Source organism: Patella vulgata, chromosome 5 (assembly GCF_932274485.2).
Source record: "Patella vulgata chromosome 5, xgPatVulg1.2, whole genome shotgun sequence".
Classification (NCBI taxonomy): Eukaryota; Metazoa; Mollusca; class Gastropoda; family Patellidae; genus Patella; species Patella vulgata.
The window spans coordinates 6,369,135-6,392,091 of NC_065883.2; the positions used below are offsets into that span (position 1 = coordinate 6,369,135).

A 22,957-nucleotide genomic window follows, 5' to 3' on the forward strand; every position below is an offset into this window, starting at 1 on the left:
CAGTATGGTAGTAATATCATATATTTGTCAGTGTATTTTTAGAATCAAAAGTGATCTGGGGTCCCGCTTCACTAAGCATACATAAAGCTACGTACACATCAATTCAATAGAGTTGCATTTGTATTGTAGAATATTCAATCTGTATGTACGTTGAACGTTAAACTCCATTTCATTTTATTTCACCACATTTAAAGGCTAAAAAAGGGTAGTTTACATTAAAGGAGACTTCCCAATCTGATTAAAACACAGATCCTATTTCGTTTCGTTTTTTATAGTTCAAAATTTCGTTTTACTTGTTTTTACTACACTAGGATCTGGTTGAAGTAAGGGATAAGCCAATGAAACACACTGTTACGGCGATTTCTTGACGTGCCATGCACGGAACTTTGGGTAACCCACTAGAAACATCAACGCTGATTGGTTAATCAAATGTATGACCCTGACGCGACTTTCCACCACAACCGGTCAAATCTTCATGCAGTAGAGGTCATCGAAAGTATAAAAAAAAACGAAACGAAATAAAGATCTGCATTTTAATCAATTGGGAGAATTCCCAGATTTCACAGGATACTCGTTGAGATAGAAAATTAAAGAAATAGCCTACATAACTTGTCGGAAAGTTTCAGCTCAATATAATTTACCAAATTACATATAATAATTCTTGAAATGTTTAAATTTTCATTGAATAATTGTATACACCGAGTCAATAAATTAAAAACTAGATAAATTATGAAAAGAATATTTATCAGGACTATTACGCTTCAAGATATTAATAAAGCCGCCTAAAGTTTTATCACAAGTCATGCTAAGATTGAAATCGTGGTTTTAATCGTGGAGTTTTCGTGGTGATCCTATCAGATCTTATCATATACTGTGGTCGGTTGTAGCAATCGTGTTGACCGTAAGTTATTTAAACGTGCGCACTTTTAATTTTTGGTAAAGTCTAGGTTTTATGAAACTTACACCATGAATCAAGTGATTACAGAGAGGACCCCGCCGCACCCCCGTCCCACCCAGATTTTCCATGTGTGATATGTACCTGTCAGGTTAGTGACTCAGCGTGTGTTAAAGGTTGCATTACCTGCACACAGTTAAGCATCGGGACATTCGCTTTAAAACTAGTTTATGAAATACAGGTAACAAATACAGGTAACAAAACAACACCTTCGTTTACACGAGTGAATGTGTTCGTACCTGACGAGTGTTCACCAAAGTGAGCCGTCAAATTGTTTGGAGTATTTTCAATCTCTGAGATTAAATAACGCTGGAGTATTTTCAATTCGTACATTATTGTAAGTTTACCTTCTCGCGATGTTACCTGCTGAACATATGGTAAATATACCTTTACGTTCCTTTGATCTTTTTATCAAATAGATTTTCTTTCATTTAGCTTTATTAAAAAAAAAAAAATTCTTTTGTGTCTTAAGTTTTAATTAGTTGTTTTATAAATGTTTCGATTTAATGAAAATAAATTTTAATCTGTATTTAAAAAAAAAAAAAACAACAAAAATTTGTCTTTAGTAAGAATATGTAAATATGTAAATTTAGTAGTAAAACTGTTTATTTTACTGAAATTTCAATTTTCTTTCGTTCGTTTTATTCAAAAAAAAAAGATATATTTTTTTTTGTTTCTAAGTTTTAGTAAGTGGATTTAGTGATATTTCAAAAATGAAAATGAATTTTGAACAGTATTATAAATGTTTTTGGTAGGAATTTAGTAGCAAAACTATTTATTCTAAACGAAGAATTTCAATTTTAGAGGAGGGTTGGATGACCGAATGGTTAGCATGCGCGCGCTGTATCATACGGTCTGTCATGAGTCAACTGGCGGGGTTTCGATTCCTCGGTTGTACTTGACAAGGAGTAGGGCCACCTGTCCAACCTCGTGGGTTTTCTCCGGGTCCTCCGGTTTCCTCCGACTGCTAAAGACCCCTACGCGCAAGCGTATTATTGAAATAGAATTGAACCGTGTGTTAGTCTCGAAATGACCTAGTTTGTGTCGAGTGGACGTTAAACCCCATTTCTCTCTCTCTCTCTCTCTCTCTCTCTCTCTCTCTCTCTCTCTTCAATTTTAGATTGTCATTTAGGTCCCTGTTGTTAGATTGTGTTCATTTTAAGTGAAGACTATATCAACACAGGCCCTGAACTGCACAGTGCTGAAGGCTAGCCCCCGGATCCATTCACTTGATCTGACATGTTCGTTTGTTGTTTGAGGTGTCTATATATGTTATGTCATGTCCGTGGGTTTGCCTTGTATAATTGTTTATGTATGGTGCGGTCCTCCTGCACTTACTATTAAACCTGTGTATGTTATGTCATGTCCGTGGGTTTATCTTGTGTATTTGTTTATGCATGGTACGGTTGTAACAATATGGTGACTGAAACAATATTGTTATTTTTACAATCTGATTAAAACACAGATCATTTCGTTTCGTTTTTTATAGTTCAAAATTTCATTTAACTTGTCTTTACTTCACTAGGATCTGGATGAGTTGTTTTGTTACCGGCGTTTTGGTTGAAGTGAGGGATAAGCCAATGAAACGGTCCCTTACGGTGACTTTTTGGTGCTATGCACGGAACTGTGGACAAACCACTAGAAACGTCAATGCTGATTGATTAATCAATGTCTGACGTCATAGGGTCAAAAGCGGCTCGTACGACCCCTGACACGACCTTCGAGTACAACTTGTTAGATCGTCATGTAGTGTAGAAAGTATAAAAAAAACAAAAACAAAACGAAATATAGTTCTGTATTTTAATCAGATTATTTTTTTTTTTTTTTTTTTTTTTTTTTTATAAATTATAGGGGATCACGTGGCTAAGTGGGTAAGACGCTAGCTCGCTAGCCTGGAGGTCGGATGTTCGATCCCTGCATTGGCCGAGAAAGTTCATCCAGATTTTCCGGCGTGGTTCTCCCTTGTCAGTGATGCAGGACGGAGGGGCTGGCAAGGAAAGCTGTCTAGTCGTTCGGATGGGACGAAAAACCGAGGTCCCGTGTACACATTGGCGTGCACGTAAAAGATCCCTTGGCAGTTGGAATTCGATATAAGAGTAGGCCGTAGTGCCGCTGTCCGGGCAAAATTTCCCTCATAGCACACTGTATGGCGTATGCCCGTCTTCATTAGTCCAGGTTAGGAGCAGAACAGTAGGACGTTAAACCCCATTTCATTTCATTTCATTTATAAATTATTGTTTCTAAATTCATAATCAAGAAATTTAGCAAGTAGTGCAGTTTATTTTGATATGCTAACTGAGCTATATATTGATATACATGTTGGTAATTTACATTTTCTTTGTCATATGCTGACCATATTAGGCAACATTTGGCATTTAGCTGTTATCAGTCTATGGCGTAAATCAATAAGGGGTGGGGACCTATAAAACAGGGAGCGGGGGACTAGAATAGTCAGACACGCATTGGATTCTTTAGACGACCATATGATTTAGTGGTTTCCTGGGTCTAGCCAAGCTGGTTAAACTTTACAGGAGTTGGATGGACTGAAAGACATGTTAATTTTGAAGTAATTTAAAGTAGCTAAGTCTCTAACTCAATATCATCCAAAGTCTTACACGTTGAAAATACGAATTATTTGTCAATTCAAATCAACATTGATGTTGTGATCTTACCAGGAAAAGGCAGGCTTCTGATATCCAATATTTAAGAAAAAATAAACGTTTTACCATTGGTACACGAATCGTGTACTATAAGGCATTTTAGCGCCATTTGTAACAAGGGACTCGAAAAACGAGTCTAGATATATTCTACAAGTCATGTCAAGTTGTGACGCCATTTTTTTTTATTTTATCTGGATAGCATGTGCAATAAATACTATCATTGTAGACTGGAATAACCAGACGCTAGAGATTGCCATTCGATTGAGACTTCTGGCGTATTTCGCCGAACATAACTGATTTGAAATTATAGTAAAAACGGAAACGATTGAATGTAAATATTACATTATTATATGTGTTGCGATCCATTTGTGTCAATTTCTAGGTCCCAAACATTAGCGATTTAGCTTCTTTAAGCGTAGAAAATAGGATATGTTTATTATCGAGGTTAACATGACCGTAACAAATTGTTCAATATGAGATTAGGTTAAAGTGGGTCTATAGGGAGTATATAAGTATATTTTTTAAATATATCAGGAATAATAATGAAACAGGTAGGGAAAGAAATAATGGATTCGTGGTGTCTCCGGATCTAGAACGGATTAGAATTTGTAGGTGATTAACTCAGAATTTTCAGGTTTGGATTTTTCTGATAGGTTTGTTATTACGTTGTGTATTTTTTCCATTTGTGTTTGGGGGGGGGGGGGGTGGATGGCCGAATGGTTAGCACGTGCGCGCTGTATCATGAGGCATTGAGTCAACTGGCGTGGTTTCGAATCCCCGGTTGTACGTGACAAGGAGTATAGTCGCCTATCCAACCTCGTGGCTTATCTCCTGGTCCTCCGGTTTCCTCCCACTGGAAATAAAGTTGAACCATGTGTTGGTCCCGAAATAACCTAGTCTGTGTCGAGGGGACGTTAAACCCCATTTCTTTCTCTCTCTCTCTCTCTCTCTCTCTCTCTCTCTCTCTCTCTCTCTCCATGTGTGTTTAGCCAAGTAGAGCTAAATGTTGAGAAGACTTTGAGTATAAGTCTAAATTCTGATGTGAGCCAAGTCAAGGCTAAAGGGCGTTATTTAATCTTTGAGTATAAGGTTAAATAATGGCAGTAGAAATGCCAGTATGTGTTCAGCCTTATAAATCGCGTGGATACGTGTAGGTTTTGATTTTAAGGATAGTTTTTTACGGAAAAACTAAAACATAGCACTTGTTGAGTTCAGGAGATTATCGTCAGAAATAAGGTACTTTCACAAAATAGCGGCAAATTAAAAAGGTGGCTAAAATACACACATAATTATATGCAATTTGGTGTCATTAAATTATGTTTTCAAAACATATACAAACGTTATTATAGTATAATCCGTCTGTTCACTTTTATTTCAATAATTCACTTGCGCATAGGTGACTTTAGCAGTAGGAGGAGATCGGAGGACCCGGAGAAAACCCACGAGGTTGGCCAGGCGACCCTACTCCTTGTCACGTACATTCGAGGAATCGAAACCACGCCAGCTGACCCAATGACAGAGCTTATGATACGGCCACCCCCACCCCCTACAAGGACTGAACATTTATCATACATTAAATATTATATGCATGTGGTTAACTTTTTATTAAGTTATATGTCATGTTGTAGAATATATGAATGTAACCTCATCTGTTTTGCCAATGATTCCGCGTTTGCAGGAGCTCTTTTACTTCTCATCGTATCAATAACTGTATCCATTTCTCTAAAGAAATGTCTTCAACGATGGAAGGAATGTAACAATATGGTGACTGAAACAATATTATCCTTATAAATAAAAATTATTGATTCTAAATTCATTTTGATACGTTAACTGAGATATAGATTAATACACATGATGGTCATTTACGTTTTCTTTGACATGTACTGTTGATCAAATTAGGTAACAATACCCCGTGCCGATATGCGGGGTATAGTGCATGTTCATTCTATGTTTGGAATTTATCTGTCATCAGTCGATCAGTCAATTAGGGGTAGGCACCTATAAAAGAGGGATGGAGGGGGGGGGGGGGCTAGAATAGTCAGCCAAGTATTGGATTCTTTAGAAGATCATATGATGTATGGTTTCCTGAGTAGGGCATGCTGGTTAGACTTTTACAGGAGTGGGGTTGGGAGGAAGACATGTTAAGTTTGAAGTATTGTAGGCTAATGTGGACTGTTGTTTAACTGTTGTGACATAAAGACGTATAGCTTAAAAACTACCGTTGTTCCTGTTAGGTAGTTAATTTCGGTATCGTGAGAAAACACAACGGTGATGTCCTTAAGAAGAGAGATAACAGTAGCTAGTCCAGAGTCAAACCAACCCCTAGACGATCAAACTAAAAAAAGATATGTGGCACTGGTAGTGTTACACCGTCCTCCTGTACTTACTATTAAAGAAACATTATGGAAGATTAGATAAAGATCTGGCAGTTCTCACTGTCATAGTTAAACACTAGATAATGTAATGGGAATATGCTGAAAATTTCAGTCAAATTTCTTCACCCTAAGCCGAGAAAACCTTATTTCAAAATCACTGTAGCATCGATTGTCATTGTTACCGCTGTCACGATAATTAACAAAATCTCGATTATCCATTTTTGCGGTTAATCAAAAAGAGATAGACACATTGGAATATTGTTTTTGACCTTGAGAATGACGATTGGTGAATATGTAATAAAACTAAGGTGACAGGCAGACATAAATATATGATACTTTTCCTTAATCCGGCAGATACACCTAACGGGGCAGATTGCCCCGATATAAAGAACATTCCCTCTATTATGTGATATGTTTATTTATTTCTTATATCAATATTACATGCTGTCCTAAACGGATGTAAATAGGATTATAGAAATATAATGATAGATATTGACAGTTTAAAAACTGCTGTGACCCGGATCATTTTGCCCCTGAATGAACTTTTAAATATTTGAAATATTTGATTGCAGTAAACACATTATTGTAGATATAGTTACGTTCTAATGAAATGGGAGAGAGAGAGAGAGAGAGAGAGAGAGAGAGAGGGTTTAAGGTCCATTCGACACAAACTAGGTCTTTTCGCGACTAACGTATGGTTTAAATTTTTGTTATTTCAATAATTCGCTTGCGCGTAGGGGTCTTTAGCAGTGGGGGGAAACCGGAGGACCCGAAAAAAACCCCACGAGGTTGACTCAATGACAGGCCTTATGATACAGCACGCACGTGCTAACCATTCGGCCATCCCCCCCCCTAATGAAATGGGGTTTAACGTCCTACTGTTCATCATCGACAGGCGCACGCCATAACAAACATTTATCCCGGACAGATGGGCTATGGTCTACTCTTATTTCGAAATCCAACTGTCAAGGGTTCCTTTACGTCCCATCCGAACGACTAGAGACTGTTGCTTGCCAGGCCGTGCGGCCTATACCACTGACAAGGGGAAACAAACCACACCCTTTCCTGATGGTGATAACGGTATTTAACGGTTTATTTCAATAGCAAATATTTTCATATTATTAAATTCACGAAACGGTTAAAGAAGTCAAAACAACCTTTTAAACATATTTACCCTCCCAGTAAATTGTTTTATTATAATATGTTGTGGACAGAGTGACGAGGCGTGTGTCTGTCAAATTAAGGAAATAGGTCATATATTTATATCTACCTGTCATTCCAGGTAGGTTTGTAACATGTCATGGTGTCTTTACATTAAGTACGGTAATATCGTTGTCACGGCTCGACTCGGTCCCCGCTTTGGTTCGGAACAATGTAACATGTCATGGTGTCTTTACATTAAGTACAGTAATGTCGTTGTCACGGTTCGACTCGGTCCCCGCATTGGTTCGGAACAATATAACATGTCATGGTGTCTTTACATTAAGTACAGTATTAAAATCGTTGTCACGGTTCGACGTGTCATGTTGGCTTTACATTACGGTTCGACTTGGTCCCCGCTTTGGTTTGGAACATTACTTTCTTCGAGATACTAAATAAGGGATCTTCATACTGACACTTTTTCCACGAAGTTTGAAAAGGATATTGAAATGAGCTCCGTCCGTCCGTCCGTCCGTCCCGATTTCGTTTCCGGAACATATCTCACAAGCGGTTCAAGATATCCTTTTGAAACTTTGTACACACATCAACCTGTTATAGTAGTTGTGCCTTTTGCTATTTAGGAATTTCTGGGATTTATATTTAGTGTGGTTCAATGGAAACAAATTTGACTTAGTTTTTGGTGTAGAATTTTGTTTCCGGAACATAAACAGTTCAAGATATTTTTTTGAAATGTCTGCACACACATCGACCTATTGCAGTAGTCGCGCCTTTTGCTATTTAGGAATTCCATGGATTTATATTCTTTGTGTTTCCATGGAAACAAAATTGACTTAGTTTTGAGTGTACAATTTTGTTTCCGGAACATATCTCATAAACCATTCAAGATATCTTCAAGAAACTTTGTACAAACATCAACCTGTGATACTAATTAAAAACTTGTTGGATTTTAGTTTATTAAATGGCCTATGTTGTTTATATATTTATATTTTGTTTTCCAGGAACAAAATAACGATGAAGTGGAGAAAGGGGTACGTTGAATTATAATTATTTTCTGATAATACCAGCTTCTATTACAAGTCACCACTAAATATTCTTCTTGCTTTAAACATCCTCGGTATCCCCGGTGTTTTCATTCCGTTCTACCCCGCTATACCCTGGGTTAATCCATAGGATTTCCACGATTTCAAATTATCTGCCCTGGCCTTGATTGTAGATAAGGTCTACGAACCAATCAGAAAACAGTTTACAAACCAATCGTTTTGCCTTCGTTTTTATAAGGGTAGATAACCATATTCATGTCCATTTACTGAATGATTTATGTAAATAATGTATATATTTTCTAATTCATTTATAATTAGTTGTAATATCAAAATATGTAATATGTTAGCTGATTCCAAATATGTATGTTTGACTTTTTTATTATTATTACTATTCGTTCTTTATCTGAAATGTTTCATTCTGTTATGTTTATTATTATTGAACTTATACATGGTAATTTGGTCCGGTCTGCATTAATTTCATATTATATAATTTTTTGTTAGTAAGTACTTATTTAGAAAAATTTGAACTACTCTCATTTAGGCTATCTCCTAAACTTGTTCGATAAGAGTTACTTCCCTTTGCCAACTTCCTTTTCAATTAACGATGCATGGGATTGGCCGATAAAAATAGCACAGTCATCAAGGGTGGATAACTTGAAAACGTGTCCCCCCCCCACCATAGATTAACCCAGGGGTTAGTGGAGTAGAACGGAATGAAACCACTGGGGATACCGAGGATGGCTGTAAACCGCGACAAACGAAACAACACCGTATTTGTAGTCTTGAGTATCCATGTAAAACGCGACAAGCGAAATAACACCGTATTCATAGTCTTGAGTATCCACTCTATTCGCGTTACTGTAATTGTCATTCGAACGTAACGCTACATGTCTGCAGTAAGCTCTGCTCGAGATAAGACGCGAAGCTATTTGACACAGATTTAAATTTCTAAATCGACAATTTTGAGAATTATTTATTCTGCTTTTATTTAAACAAATTGAAAATGGTTGTTTAGTCTTTGTGTGTATGAAAGATTAGATTAGAGCCGCCTTACAAAATTACACATTTTTCAATATGGCGTCAGAATTTATAATCATGTGTCTTTTTTCACAATTAGAAAGTTGGCCCTGGTTATACAAATGGCAATGGTGACATGAGAAAAGGCAAAATAAATAAAGGAAATGACGTAGATTTGGAAGAAGAGGACAAATGGAAGGTTTCCACCATCGCCGTTACACAAACACCCTTTGCCGGTACGTATAACAACTATAATCGCCTACGTTGTCTTGTGTAATTGTTTTGTGTGTGGTGCGGTCACCCTAGACTTACTATTTAACAAGGGTTAAAAATACAAATGTGACGTCATCCTATCATGTCGGGATAACATTACATTCAAATAAAGTACGGGCAAGATGCCAATCATATATTTTCCGAACGTGGTTTCCCTTGTCAGTGGTGCAGGACAAAGGACCTGACAAGGACAGCTGTCTAGTCATTCGGATGAGACGAAAAACTCAGGTCCGTGTACACATTGGTGTGGCAGTTGGAATAAAAGTAGGTCACGGTGACGCTGCCCGGGTAAAATTTTCCTCATAGCACACTGTATGGCGTATGTCCGTCTCCATTAGCCCAGTCACGATAGGAACTGTATGACGTTAAACACAATTTCATTGTTAAATTGTCACGAGCAAGACATTTAATATATTGATACAACACTCGGACTGACGTCCTCGTGTAGAAACAAAAATGGGAGGTTTAATATCCTACATTTCTGTTAAAATCAGTATACAGATAATTTATCAGTATTCGACGGAAATTTCTTCTTTTTTTTTAGCAGAGTATGGAAAACTTATCCACATTGATATCTATTTTGCATTGGTACTCGGGATATATACTTAAAGTTTTAAAAAAACTTGGCAGACGTGGGGATCTTCCGAGAAACCTGCGGGTGGCCTTCTAAAGTAGCTGTGACCGGCCAACACCGGGATCGAACATTCGATCTTTTGTGATGTATATATATATAGATAAGCAATTTGTCTTTGTTTTTTTTCCAGAACTGGATTCAGTTGGCAAAGTAAAGCGAGTTGTTGGAATGACAGTTCGTGTTATTCTGGTCATAGCCTGTTTATATTTCTTTATCTGTTCTCTGGATTTCCTGAGTTCAGCTTTCAAACTACTTGGTGGTAAGTTCGCCATGTTTTACAGCACGATCCGTCTTCATTAGAAGCCACGGTGGCTAAGTGGGTACGACGCTAGCTCGCTAGCCTGGAGGTCGCGTGTTCGATCCCTGCATTGATCCTAGGGATTTTCCGACGTGGTTTCCCTTGTCAGTGGTGCAGGACTGACAAGGATAGCTGTCTAGTCATTCGGATGGGACAAACAACAAGGTCCCGCGTATACATTGGCGTGCACGTTAAAGATCTCTTGGTAGTTGGAATTCGATATAAGAGTAGGCCATAGTGCCGCTGCCCGGGCAAAATTTCCCTCACAGCGTATGACCGTCTTCTTTATCCCGGTTGGAGCAGAACAGCAGGACGTTAAACCCCATTTCATTTCATTTTATTTCCGTCGTCATTAGCCCAGTCGGAGAAGAACTGTAGGACGTTAAATCTCATTTCATTTCGTTTTACAACACCATTGATGAACCCGTGACGCGACGCTTAGTTGGATTGATGATTAGTTCAACGAATTGTTATATAAAAACATATTAAAACGTTTATTTAAAACCCCCAAATGTTGGTCCTAGTCTTCTCCCAATCTGATTAAAGGGATCTTTTACATGCACGCCAATGTATACGCGGGACCTCGCTTTTTCGTCCCATCCGAACGACTAGACAGCTGTCCTTGTCAGTCCCTCCGTCCTGCACCACTGACAAGGGGAACCACTAAAAACACAGATCCTATTTCGTTTCGTTTTTATTGTTCAAAATTTCGTTTTATTTGTCTTTACTACAGGAGGATCTGGACGAGTTGTTATATAACCCGCGTTCTGGTTGATGTGACGGATTAGCCAATGCAACGGTCTGTTGTGGCGAGTTCTTTGGCATGCGGTGCAAGGAACTGTAGGTAGACATTCGCAGCGAAGCAAAAGCAGTAGCTGTATTTCAAAACACCCACTTGAAACATCAACGCTGATTGGTTAATCAAATGTCTGACGCCATAGGGTCAAAAACCGCTCGTGCAACCCCTGGAGCGAGCTCCCACTACAACCGGTCAGATCTTCATGTAAGCCTATAGTGAAGTATTAAAAAAACCAAACGAAATATAATGTAATGTGGTTCTACTCCTGTTCACATCTGTTATGCACAAAAAGACTGATTAAACCTTTTCAATTTTATTAAATATAAGTAGAATATACTTCTAACAGTTTTCGAAATATACTTTAGACTAAAACGGTCTATTTAAGACTTAAAATGTCGGTTAACTAGCTTAGTGACAGCGCAGGTTTAGTATGCCGTATACCATCATAAAGCTTTAATCAACAACAAGCAAAAATTTAAACGTGTCTTGAAATAAAATAATGAGTGAAATATTTATTTTGTTTATGTTTAAACAATATTTTATTCAATAAACTGAACTGGATTGAACAACATGCAAAGGCCTATATAAGTTCTCTCCAAACATAACAAACAGTTATATCTTATGTTTACAATAGACAATGGTGGACATATGTGTAGGCAGTGAGTTACAAACATATATACATTTCTTGGAGTCTAATAGTAGGGTATTACATTTTCATTTTAGATTATGAAATTTATATCAGATAAAGTGTATTGCATATTGTAAATAAAATATTAAAAAGTGTTAAAATCTCTTGCTATCTTTAATGTATTTTTGCACTATGTTTAATATGTTAAAATTGGTATCATCTGAAAGATCGGGGTTACCATATAAGATTAGGTTAATTGTAATATTGTGTTTGAGGTGGTGTAAATTATTTTGGAGAATTGTTCTTTGGGCAGAGTAGGCTGGACATATGAAAAAATAATGGTAGTTATCTTCGTCTGTAGCATTACATCTAGGGCACACCTTTGTTTCACTAATAAAATGATAGAATAAATGGTTATTTAATTTACTAGCTTTATTTCTTAATTGGCAATGGATACTATTTTCTTTTCTATTTCCAATATTATAATATAATGGTGGTCTAGGTAATGGGTATACACGTGAAAGGCCCAATTTAAATGTGCTTAACGTTTGTGAAGTTTTAATGTTTTCCGGTAAATTGTTCCATAGTTTTATTGTGCAGGGAAATGTTTTTTTAATATTTTATGGGGCGGTGCTGGATGGGTTGTGGCTAGTGTTACCTTAGTTCTATTAACTCGATGTCGCCAAACAAAGTTTGCCATGCATTTTATTTCTAAAGTGTTCATCAAGCAGGGACTTGCCTTTTGGTAATAAACAGGTTTTATTATGTATAAATTCAAGGATATTTCAGATTTGATCGTGGGGAGGCAGGCGAATGGTTAACGTATGCAATGAGTCAAGCGGCATGGTATTGATCCCCCACTTGTACGTGACAAGGTGTAGTATTGCATGTCCAACCTCGTGAGTTTTCTTCGCCCCCCCCCCCACACACACTGTTAAAGACAGTCAACGAATTATTGAAATGAAATACCCCCCCCCTCTCTCTCTCTCACTCGTTGAAATATACACGTATTTAAAGATACATTATGTAAGATATGATTGGTTGTAATGGAAGGTCGCGTCCGGGGTTGTACGAGCGGCCAAAAATATGATAATTGTTCTTTTCGTTTAGGTAAGAAAGCTGGCGAAGTTTTCCGGAACAATGATATCTTAAAGAATCCTGTGGCTGGTTTAATGATGGGTGTGTTGGTCACTGTTTTAGTACAGAGTTCCTCCACATCAACATCTATTATCATCAGCATGGTCGGTGCTGGGAGTAAGTTCAAAACAATAAACCAAACCAATCTTCAGAAAAATCTTTAGAAGCTGTTGCTAATACCCCCGTCAAACCGGGATGGCATCCTTACTGTGCTGCGACGGAGAATGGTTTCAGACCCCGTCAAGGTCACCATAGGCGTGGTAAAAGCATGGTGGAAACGCCTGAAATCGTGCTGTGGTCTCCGTGGTCGTCAATGATCGCCGAGTCACGGAGTTTATTTTGAGCATGAGAAAGTGACTTTGTAATTTTGGGACATTTTCGCGCGTTGTGTTCAAGTTTGCCGAAGATCTTGTGCAGTCTCTGGTCGCCGTACGGTCGCAGCAGCGCAATAAGGACGCCAACCCGGTCTGACGGGGGCATTAGATGCTAACATGAAAACGGACAGGCGAATTTTTCCCACGGCAGCGTCGTTTTCACCTATTCTACAGGTTTCGACCTGCTGTGAATTATCTCTCTCTCTCTCTCTCTCTCTCTCTCTCTCTCCCTCTCTCTCTCTCTCTCATGCTTCTGGGGGAATCACCTAGCTAAGTCGGTAAGACGCTGGCTCGCTAGCCTGGAGGTCGGGTGTTCGATCCCTGCATTGGCCAAGAAAGTTCATACCGATTTTCCGGCATGGTTTCGCCTTGTCATTGATGCAGGGTGGAGGGCCTGACAAGGGCAGCTGTCTAGTCCTTCGGATGAGACGAACAACCGAGGTCCCGTGTATACATTGGAATGCACGTAAAAGATCCCTTGGCAGTTGGAATTCGATATAAGAGTAGGCAAAATTTCTCTCATAGCACACTGTATGGTATATGCCCGTCTTCATTAGCCCAGTTTAGGAGCAGAACAGTAGGACGTTAAACCCCATTTCATTTCATTTCATTTCATTTCTCATACTTCTGAAGGGGAGTTGGGTGGCCGAATGGTTAGCGCGTGCGCGTTGTATCATAATTACGTCACAAGGGGTAGGGTCGCCTGTCCAGCCTCGTAGGTTGTTTCTGGGTTCTCCGATTTTCTCCCACTACTGAAGACCCCCAACCCGCAAGCGAATTATTGAAATAAGATTGAACCATATGTTAGTACCGAAATGACCTAGTGGACGTTAAACCCAATCTCTCTCTCTCTTTCTTTCTCTCTCTCCGCCTGCTGCGAATTACCAAAATATAACGGTACCATATGTTAGTCCCGAAATTACCCTGTTTGTGTTAAGGTTATGAATCAACGATATATCAAACACTGTAGATTATGCAGTATTAATTATTTTATTTTAATTATATTGACAGTTTTACCCATCAAATCTTCTATACCAATTATCATGGGAGCCAATATCGGTACATCAGTCACCAATACTATAGTAGCACTTGGTCAGATCACCAACAAGAATGATTTCAGACGAGCTTTTGCCGGGGCCACCGTACATGATATGTTTAATTGGCTAGCTGTTATTGTCTTATTACCTCTAGAAATAATAACTGGTAAGTACAGTTGTAGCACAGTCTCAGTCTGATTAAAATACAGATCTATATTTCGTTTCGTTTTTTTTTATACTTTCGATGACCTACACTGAATGAAGATCTGACCGGTTGTAGTGGCAGGTCGCATCATGGTTCATTTCATACGAGCGGCGTTTGACTCTATGACGTCAGATATTGGTTAATCAATTAGCGGTAACGTTTCCAGTGGTTTACTCACAGTTCCGTGCACGCAGCACGCCAAGAAGTCGCCTTAACAGACCGTTTCATTGGCTTATCCCTTACATCAATCAGAACACTTCAATAATAACAACTCTTCCAGATCCTTGTGTAATAAAAACAAATAAAACGAAATATTGAACTATAAAAAACGAAACGAAATAGGATCTGAGTTTTAATCAGATTGTTAAAGTCTCTATGCATCATTTTAGCACAATGCAGTGTACAAAATTGTGAACGATGACTGTCTAATAGGCATTTTGTTCCAGGAAATGGTTCCGTATTTTCTACAAAAATTGACTTGTCAAACAAATCAATACTTGTCGATTAACGTTAATCAAAAAATATTTTCAAAGCACTGCGATTAGCCGATCATCTGTCATGGTTAATGAAGACGGGCATACGCCGTAAGGTTTGCTATGAAGGGAAATTTTGCTACAGCCTTCTTATTCCAACTATCAACGATTCTTTTACATTCATGGCAAAGGTGTACATGGGGCCTTAGTTTGCGCCCCCTCCCCACCCCGAACGACTAGACAGTCCCTCGCCTGGTCCGCCATCAGGCACTACTGACAATGCCAAACGACGTCGGAAAATCCTAAAGAACTTTCTCGGCCAACACCAACAGCTAACCCGAGACCTACTGGTTAGCGACCCAGCGTGACATACACTGCGCTAACGGCGACCGTGGGGACTTAAATAAGAGTAAACGAAAATAAATAGAAACTAAATGAAATGAAATGGAATGGGGTTTAACGTCCTACTGTTCTGCTCCTATACTGGGTAATGAAGACAGGGATACGCCATACAGTGTGCTATGTGGGAAAGTTTGCCCGGGCAGCGGCGCTATCGCCTACTCTTATATCGAATTCCAACTGCCAAGAGATCTTTTACGTGCATGCCAATGTATACACGGGACCTCGGTTGTATGATAATATATGTAATTCTTTTGTAGGCTATTTATTCCATTTAAGTGAAGCAATAATAAAGAGCTTGCCCTTGGAGACAAATAAAGCTGCTAAAAAAGATTTATTGAAAGTTATAAGAACAAATGGAAATGAAGTACTAATAATATAGATAAAGATTGTACACGGTCCAGATGAGTGATAGGTTATGTTATATGATAATATATGTACTTCTGTTATAGGATACTTATTCCATTTAAGTAAAGCGATAATAAGCTTGAACCCGGAGACAAATAAAGCTGCGAAAAAAGATTTATTGAAAGTTATAACCAAACCCTTTACTGAGCTGATCATACAGGTAGATTCAATACTCTCTCTCTCTCTCTCTCTCTCTCTCTCAAATGAACTGGCGTTTAACGTCCTACATGTCTGCATCGACACTCGGCTAATGAAACTGGACAAACGCTATACAGTATGTTATGGGGTAAATTTTGCCCGGATAGCGGCGCTGTCGCCTGCTACGCATTCCAATACGTGCACGGGACCAAGGATTTCCGTACCACCCGAACACTGTTTTCTTGTCACGCCCGCTGTCTGACAAAGGAAAAATCCGGCATGAAGATCCCGATCAGTTTTCTCGGCTAAAACCGGAAGCTAACCCAAGACCTCTTGGTCAGCCAGCCATTGCCTTACCCACCGAGTCACCGCGACTCCCTGACACAATTAATTGAAATTTCTGTTCTATTCTGTTTTATAGGTGGACAGTAAAGGTATTAATAAAATCGCTACGAACACACACGACGTCGATGCAGTCAAGTTGATGAAATCGTGTTGTGATAAGACAAAGCCGGAAGCCTGTTGTTTGGACGATTTTAAGTCCACTATTGCTCAAAATACGACATCAATGAGGACGCAGTTCTGTGATACGATGCAAGCCAACTGTTTCAAACCACCGATGAACACTTCTACTGACAACTGCCTTAAATCCTGGGTTGACTCATCTAACGCCAATGAAACTGACAAATTTAATTGTAAGGCGTTTACAACAAACTACACAACCACCTGTTACAAGCCATGTAAGTACCAATCGCATTAAAATACAGATCTATATTTCGTTTCGTTTTTTTATACTTTAGATGGCCTACGCTATATGAAGATCTGACAAGTTGTACTGGAAGGTCGCGTCATGGGTCGTACGAGCGGCTTTTGACCCTATGACGCCAGACATTGATTAATTAATCAGCGTTGGTGTTTCTAGTTGGTTACCTCACGCAAAAAACCTCTCCGTTTCATTGTCTAACCCCTCACATCATCCAGAACGTGGGTTATATAACAATGCTTCCAGATCCTATTGTAGTATAAACAAGTAAAGAGAAATTTTGAACTATAAAAAACGAAACGAAATAGGATCTGTGTTTTAATCTGATTGCATCACACCCCTAACAGCGTTTGACGAACCTATACTGCTGGAGTAAACCATCGTTTGTGGCTTAACTAGAGTTATATACCTTTAGTAAAGTTAACCTTCACCCCATTCACGTAGGGATTTCGTTTCTCGAAGATATTGTCTTTGTTTTTGCTCCATCGTACACTGAGCGGAGTATTTTAGCCTCGATTGTCATGCAATTTAGGTGAAATCTAATCTGATTTGTTGGTCGTTTTAGTAGGGGTTTCATCGTTAGTCTAAGTGGTTTTATGCACATGTGTGAGTTGATCATTGGTTCATTCCTGACTTGTATGGGTAGGTCACGGTGGCAATGATTCTTGCCCTAGCACTGGGGTAAGTGGATACCGCGAATAACGAAATCCATGAAAATGTAGCTTCGCCGTGTCCATTATTTTGCCCCGAAAACTTATAAGTCGAAAATTGTTTGAGAATAATTCACTGAGGATGGTGTAAGAGCATGTTTAATTGTTCTTTTTTATAATTAATTATAATTATTTTTCAGGTGAATACGCCTTTAAAGGGTTAGACGAACATATTGGCGAAGAGGGGGTGGGCGCCATCTTGTTAGTGATAGCCCTGGCCATCCTTTGTATCTGCCTGGTAGTTATCGTAAAAATGCTTCATCAGTTACTGCGAGGACAACTAGAAGTGCTAATTAAAAAGTTCATCAACGCCGAATTCCCGGGTAAAATGGCCTATTTCACGGGTTACATCGCCATTTTGTTGGGAGCTGGTTTAACCATCCTGGTGCAGAGCAGCTCTATCTTCACCTCCACACTAACACCCTTGGTCGGCATGGGAGTCATTGAAATTGATCGAATGTATCCGTTGACTCTTGGTGCCAACATTGGAACCACTACTACTGGTATCTTATCGGCTCTAGCCCAAGATTCGGACACCATCAATGATTCCTTGCAGGTGGCTTTGTGTCATTTGTTCTTCAACATCAGTGGAATCCTGATATTCTACCCCTTCCCATTCTTCAGACCACCGATTCCTTTAGCCAAATTCCTTGGAAACCAAACGGCTAAATATCGATGGTTCGCTATCGTCTATATTTTCTGCATGTTTTTCATCTTCCCAGCTCTGATTTTTGCGCTCTCTGTTCCTGGGTGGTACGTGCTGGCCGGTGTCATGATTCCAATCGTTGTATTTTGCATCATTGTTGCTTTTATAAATTGTTTACAACGAAAGAGAAGAGGGTGCTTACCACCTGTTCTCAGAAACTGGTATTTCTTACCAGAACCTTTGAGATCTTTAAGACCAATAGATAGATGTTTCACCAAATGTAAATGTTGTCGTCAAAAAGATGATGTTGATGATGGCGACAAACCCGCTATTCAAATGGACCACAATGGTCACAGTAATGGGAAGGTGGGTGAAGATAACCAAGGCTATGTAATAAATACCCATCTGTAAGGGGAATACTATGGGGTTGGTGTCTTCCATAAAATACGTCTCCCATGACAAAACAAGATGGTGGGCATAACCGAAATACATTTAAGAGAAACGTAAATTCATTGGTCTTATAAATTATTGGTTTAACAATGTTATGTAAACGTAGGTTTGGCGGGTACCAAATCATGACGTCAATCAAGGGTATCATTTGAAGATGCATTATCTTAGATTTTGATAAAAAAAAAAGGCTGGTCGTTCGAGCTACAATAGTTAAAAAATAGATAATAGAAATAGATTTATTGACAATTTCAGTCAAATTACTTTATTCTTAGCAAAATTATAAGACACGATTGTCCAGTACTAGTGCTGCGATAATAAACAAAGTCCCGATTATCTATTTTAAGACCTTACATAACGCATCTTTAAGTGATTTACAATATAAATAGATGTAATATAATTATATTTTTACTGTGAATTTAATATATTGTAATATATACCCATTTTATACATGTTTTAAAAATATAAACTTACATTGTACCCATTACAAGTCCGCCGAAATTTGATATAAACATATTACCCTTTAAACTGCCAGTTTCTACCGTCCATTATCCAAACTGTATGCTTTGAGAAACTGTCTTAAATATGAATAAGAACAGTAGGACGTTAAACCCCATTTCATTTCTTAAATATGAATAAACCGCCTCCCCCTGACTGCTTTTTATCCAGCGCCGAACGAAGGTAGGGAGGATATTAAAATGGGCCCCGTCCGTCCCGATTTCGTGTCCAGAGCATATCTCATAAACCGTTGAAGATATAATTTTGAAACTTTGTACACACATCAACCTATTACAGCAGTTGTGACTTTTGCTATTTAGGAATTTCTTGGATTTGTATTCTTTGTGTTTCAATGGAACCAAATTTGACTTAGTGTTTGGTGTACACTTGTGGGCATAAACCATTAAGCTATCTTCATGAAACTTTGCACAGACAAAGTAGCCTTTTGCTAATTAGAAATTTCTCGGATTTTGGTGTTTTCATGGAAACAAATTTTGCCGTTGAATGATTTCTGAATTTTTATTACACATTTGACGTAGTTTTTGGTATATGATTATTATTCTAGAGCACATCCCTGAACTGTTCCAAGATAACTTTATAACACTTTTACATTCATCAACCTATTATTTTATTTTCTGATGACCGTCCTTCCGACCCGATTTCGTTTCCGGAGTATATTTCATTATCCGTTCAAGAAATCTTTTTGAAACTTTATACAAACATCAACCTATTATAGCATTTTATGTTCTGGTATGTAAGCTTAATGTTTAACATACAGCGGCTGATTGGGGTAGGCAAAGGTTGTTGTGCAAACATTACAGTGAGTAGCGACCCAGCCTTGCCGAACTACTGTGATCAGAGTATGAATCTTCTGACTAGTTCCATTAATATTCCACGATGTTGTTTTTCCTTATGCCTTCCAAACAAATGCAAGGGCGCGGATTGATGATGACTAGTCAACTTGTTTTCTTCAATTTTGTGATTTTCAAAATAAGGCCGATATGGCAATGGAAAATAAATTCCCTCTTGTTACAAGATCTGATTTAATGAACTTTGCTCACAATTCGCTCCAGACAAAAGCTACTGGTTTATTTACCATTTGTAAATATGTAATATAATATGTGATTTTAATATTATACATTTTAATATATCATTATTTTTATACTGTTATAAAGCCGTTGATCGCCACGTGCTTTTCCAGATATCATTTTTCACCGTCTTCACGCTAAATATGCACGCGTATTAATTATTTGTCATTTAATTATGAAAAGAAATCTAACATATGAACGTTATTGAATTCAGTCGAAGTGAATAGGGTACCAGCAAAAGGAATTTACTCGACATTTGGTTCTGTTTAGTTTAAATTGTCTGTAGGGGATGCCGAGTGTTGTGGAATATATACGACACTTGGTTCTGTATTGTTTAAATTATCTGTAGGGGATGCCGAGTGTTGTGGAAATTTCTCGACACTTGGCGCTGTTTCGTTTAAATTGTCTGTAGGGGCCGATGCCCAGTGTTGTGGGAATTTCCTCGACGCTTGGCGCTGTTTGGTTTAAATTGTCTGTAAGAGATGTCCAGGGTTGTGGAAGTTTCTGTTCCCCATATGTTTGTAAACGGAATTGAACCATTGTTGTTTTCAAGGGATGAAACATCCCCGACTTGACGACCAACGGCTATAAGGTATTTGAACTCTGCATTGTCGTTCATCTTATCGCCTTCTCATATGCACTTACAATGTTGATAATCGATACTATATGATTGAAATTAGATCACAGTATTTTCCTGCGTTTATCTTAGGGATTTTTTTTTTACACAATTGCGCCCAATATTGGAAATAATTTGACAACTTCGTTTCGTTTTGGGGTACAATTTTTAAAATTACACGAAAGGAGATTGCCAGCTGATTTGGTTATGTGGCAATTTAACGCAATTTCGTTTCGTTTTGGGGTATAATATTTAAAATTAAACGAAATGAGATTGCCAGCTGATTTGGTTATATGGCAATTTAACACTAATTTCGTTTCGTTTTTGGGTTAACTGTAAAATAACAGGGAACAAAATTTCGTTTCGTTTTGGGGTGATTGTAAAATAACAGGGAACAAAATTTCGTTTCGTTTGGGGGTAATTGTAAAATAAAACGGAACAAAATCAAAATGGACATCTGATTTAAAAATATGGTAATTGTTTAATTATATGGTAATTTATGCACACGGTGATCTTTGTCATAATATCCATAATATTCCTAACCAAACAAGCATCTGTATCGACTGATATTCAGAACCACAAGAAATTCATATCACTTTTTATTTTTTGTATGTACAAATTCAAACATTTTTTATTTATACACAAGTTTTGTTTTTTTTTAAATAAAATAATTTTATATTGTATAAGTTAATCGTTAACGGTGGTAATACAGCATCTTATTGGTTATATTCGTTTATATTTATGATAAAAAAAAATAATAAAAATTTGAAATAAAAACAGTAGCAATAAATCGTTGTTTAACTCTATCCAGGGGTGGACTAAGTAGCTCTGGGCCATCGGGTCAGTTTGTTTCTTTGGGCCTCCTATTTGTTGAACTCTATCCAGGGGTGGACTGGGTAGCTCTGTGCCCTCGGATCAATTGGTTTCTTTGGGCCCCCTATTTGTTGGAATGGCTAGCTCTGGGCCCTCGCATCAATTTGTTTCTTTGGGCCCCCTATTTGTTGAACTCTATCCAGGGGTGGACTGGGTAGCTCTGGGCCCTCGGAACAATTTGTTTCTGTGGGCCTCCATCTCGGTGACGAGAAAACTAGCTTGATTCACCTCTCCAAAACCCAATCTGATTAAAACACAGATCCTATTTCGTTTCGTTTTTATAGTTCAAAATTTCGTTTTCCTTGTCTTTACTACACTAGGATCTGGAAGAGTTGTTATCATTGACGTGTTTTGCACGGAACTGTGGGTAATCCACTAGTAACATCGATGCTGATTGATAGGTAAATATGTCTGACGTCATAGAGTCAAAAGCCTTTCGTGTGACCTCTGACGTGACCTATCGCTACAATCCGTCAGATCTTCATGTAGTGTAGGCCATCCAAAGTATAAAAAAAACCGAAACGAAATATAGATCTGTATTTTCACAGATTGCCCCCCCCCCGCATAGATCATTTTTCTCCTTGGATTTAGGCCATTATATTAGCCGGTTGATGCGATGATGGATTTTATTTCATTTGGACCACATCCGACGGTCCGAGCCCAGTACGCCCCTTGACTGTACCTGTCCTCAAACTGTATTATATGGCTAAGTCACATTCGGTCTGAAATTACCCACGACCCGAGTTTCCAGTTTACATAAACCTGTGATCCTTCTGCCACCTAGTTCCTTTAGGAACTGTCTCAGAGCGGACTATGTCCGCTGACAGTTCCTACCGCTTGCTATATAGCTGCAATATGAAAATACGGTAAAATACCGCTCTTCCCCACCTCTGTTCTAAGGCTATTTTGGAACTCTTACCTTCTATTTTCCACCGTGAATGTTTATTCTTTGCAAAAGGAATCATTTCTCGTCATATCTGACACAAAGTTCTAATAATTCAACACTATTTTCAAGTAGAATTTAGCGATTAAATAAACATACGGTCTGCGCATGTTCGAGTCTCGTAATGTCCGATCAGTTCAAACGTATTTTGTGTATGTTGTATATCGCAAAATTTTGCTTGAAAATAGTGTTAAATTATTATAAATGTGTGTCAGCTGTGACAAGAAATGATTCCTTTGGCAAGCTAAGAAGAATCAGGGTGAGAAATAGTCGGTAAGGATTACAAATAAGCCTTAGACCAACGGTGGGGATGAGCGGTATTTTCATATTGCAGCTGTATTGCAAGCGGTAGGAACTGCCAG

At 38.3% G+C, this 22,957-nt stretch overlaps 1 protein-coding gene across 2 annotated transcripts; it reads left to right on the forward strand.

Moving 5' to 3' along the window:
- Positions 1–1,178: 1,178 nt before the first annotated feature.
- LOC126822113 (sodium-dependent phosphate transport protein 2B) lies at positions 1,179–21,561 on the forward strand. Of its 2 annotated transcripts, XM_050550862.2 has the most exons (9): positions 1,179–1,332; positions 8,150–8,179; positions 9,309–9,444; positions 10,246–10,374; positions 12,951–13,094; positions 14,363–14,554; positions 15,918–16,033; positions 16,433–16,751; positions 17,625–21,561. In XM_050550862.2, the coding sequence occupies exons 1-9, from the start codon at positions 1,312–1,314 to the stop codon at positions 18,539–18,541; spliced, it is 2,004 nt and encodes a 667-aa protein (XP_050406819.1). In that variant the 5' UTR covers positions 1,179–1,311; the 3' UTR covers positions 18,542–21,561. The 2 variants fall into 2 exon arrangements, with proteins under 2 accessions (XP_050406819.1, XP_055957264.1); XM_056101289.1 differs by lacking the exons at positions 1,179–1,332; positions 8,150–8,179; positions 9,309–9,444; positions 10,246–10,374 and having other exon boundaries at positions 11,942–13,094.
- Positions 21,562–22,957: the final 1,396 nt, after the last annotated feature.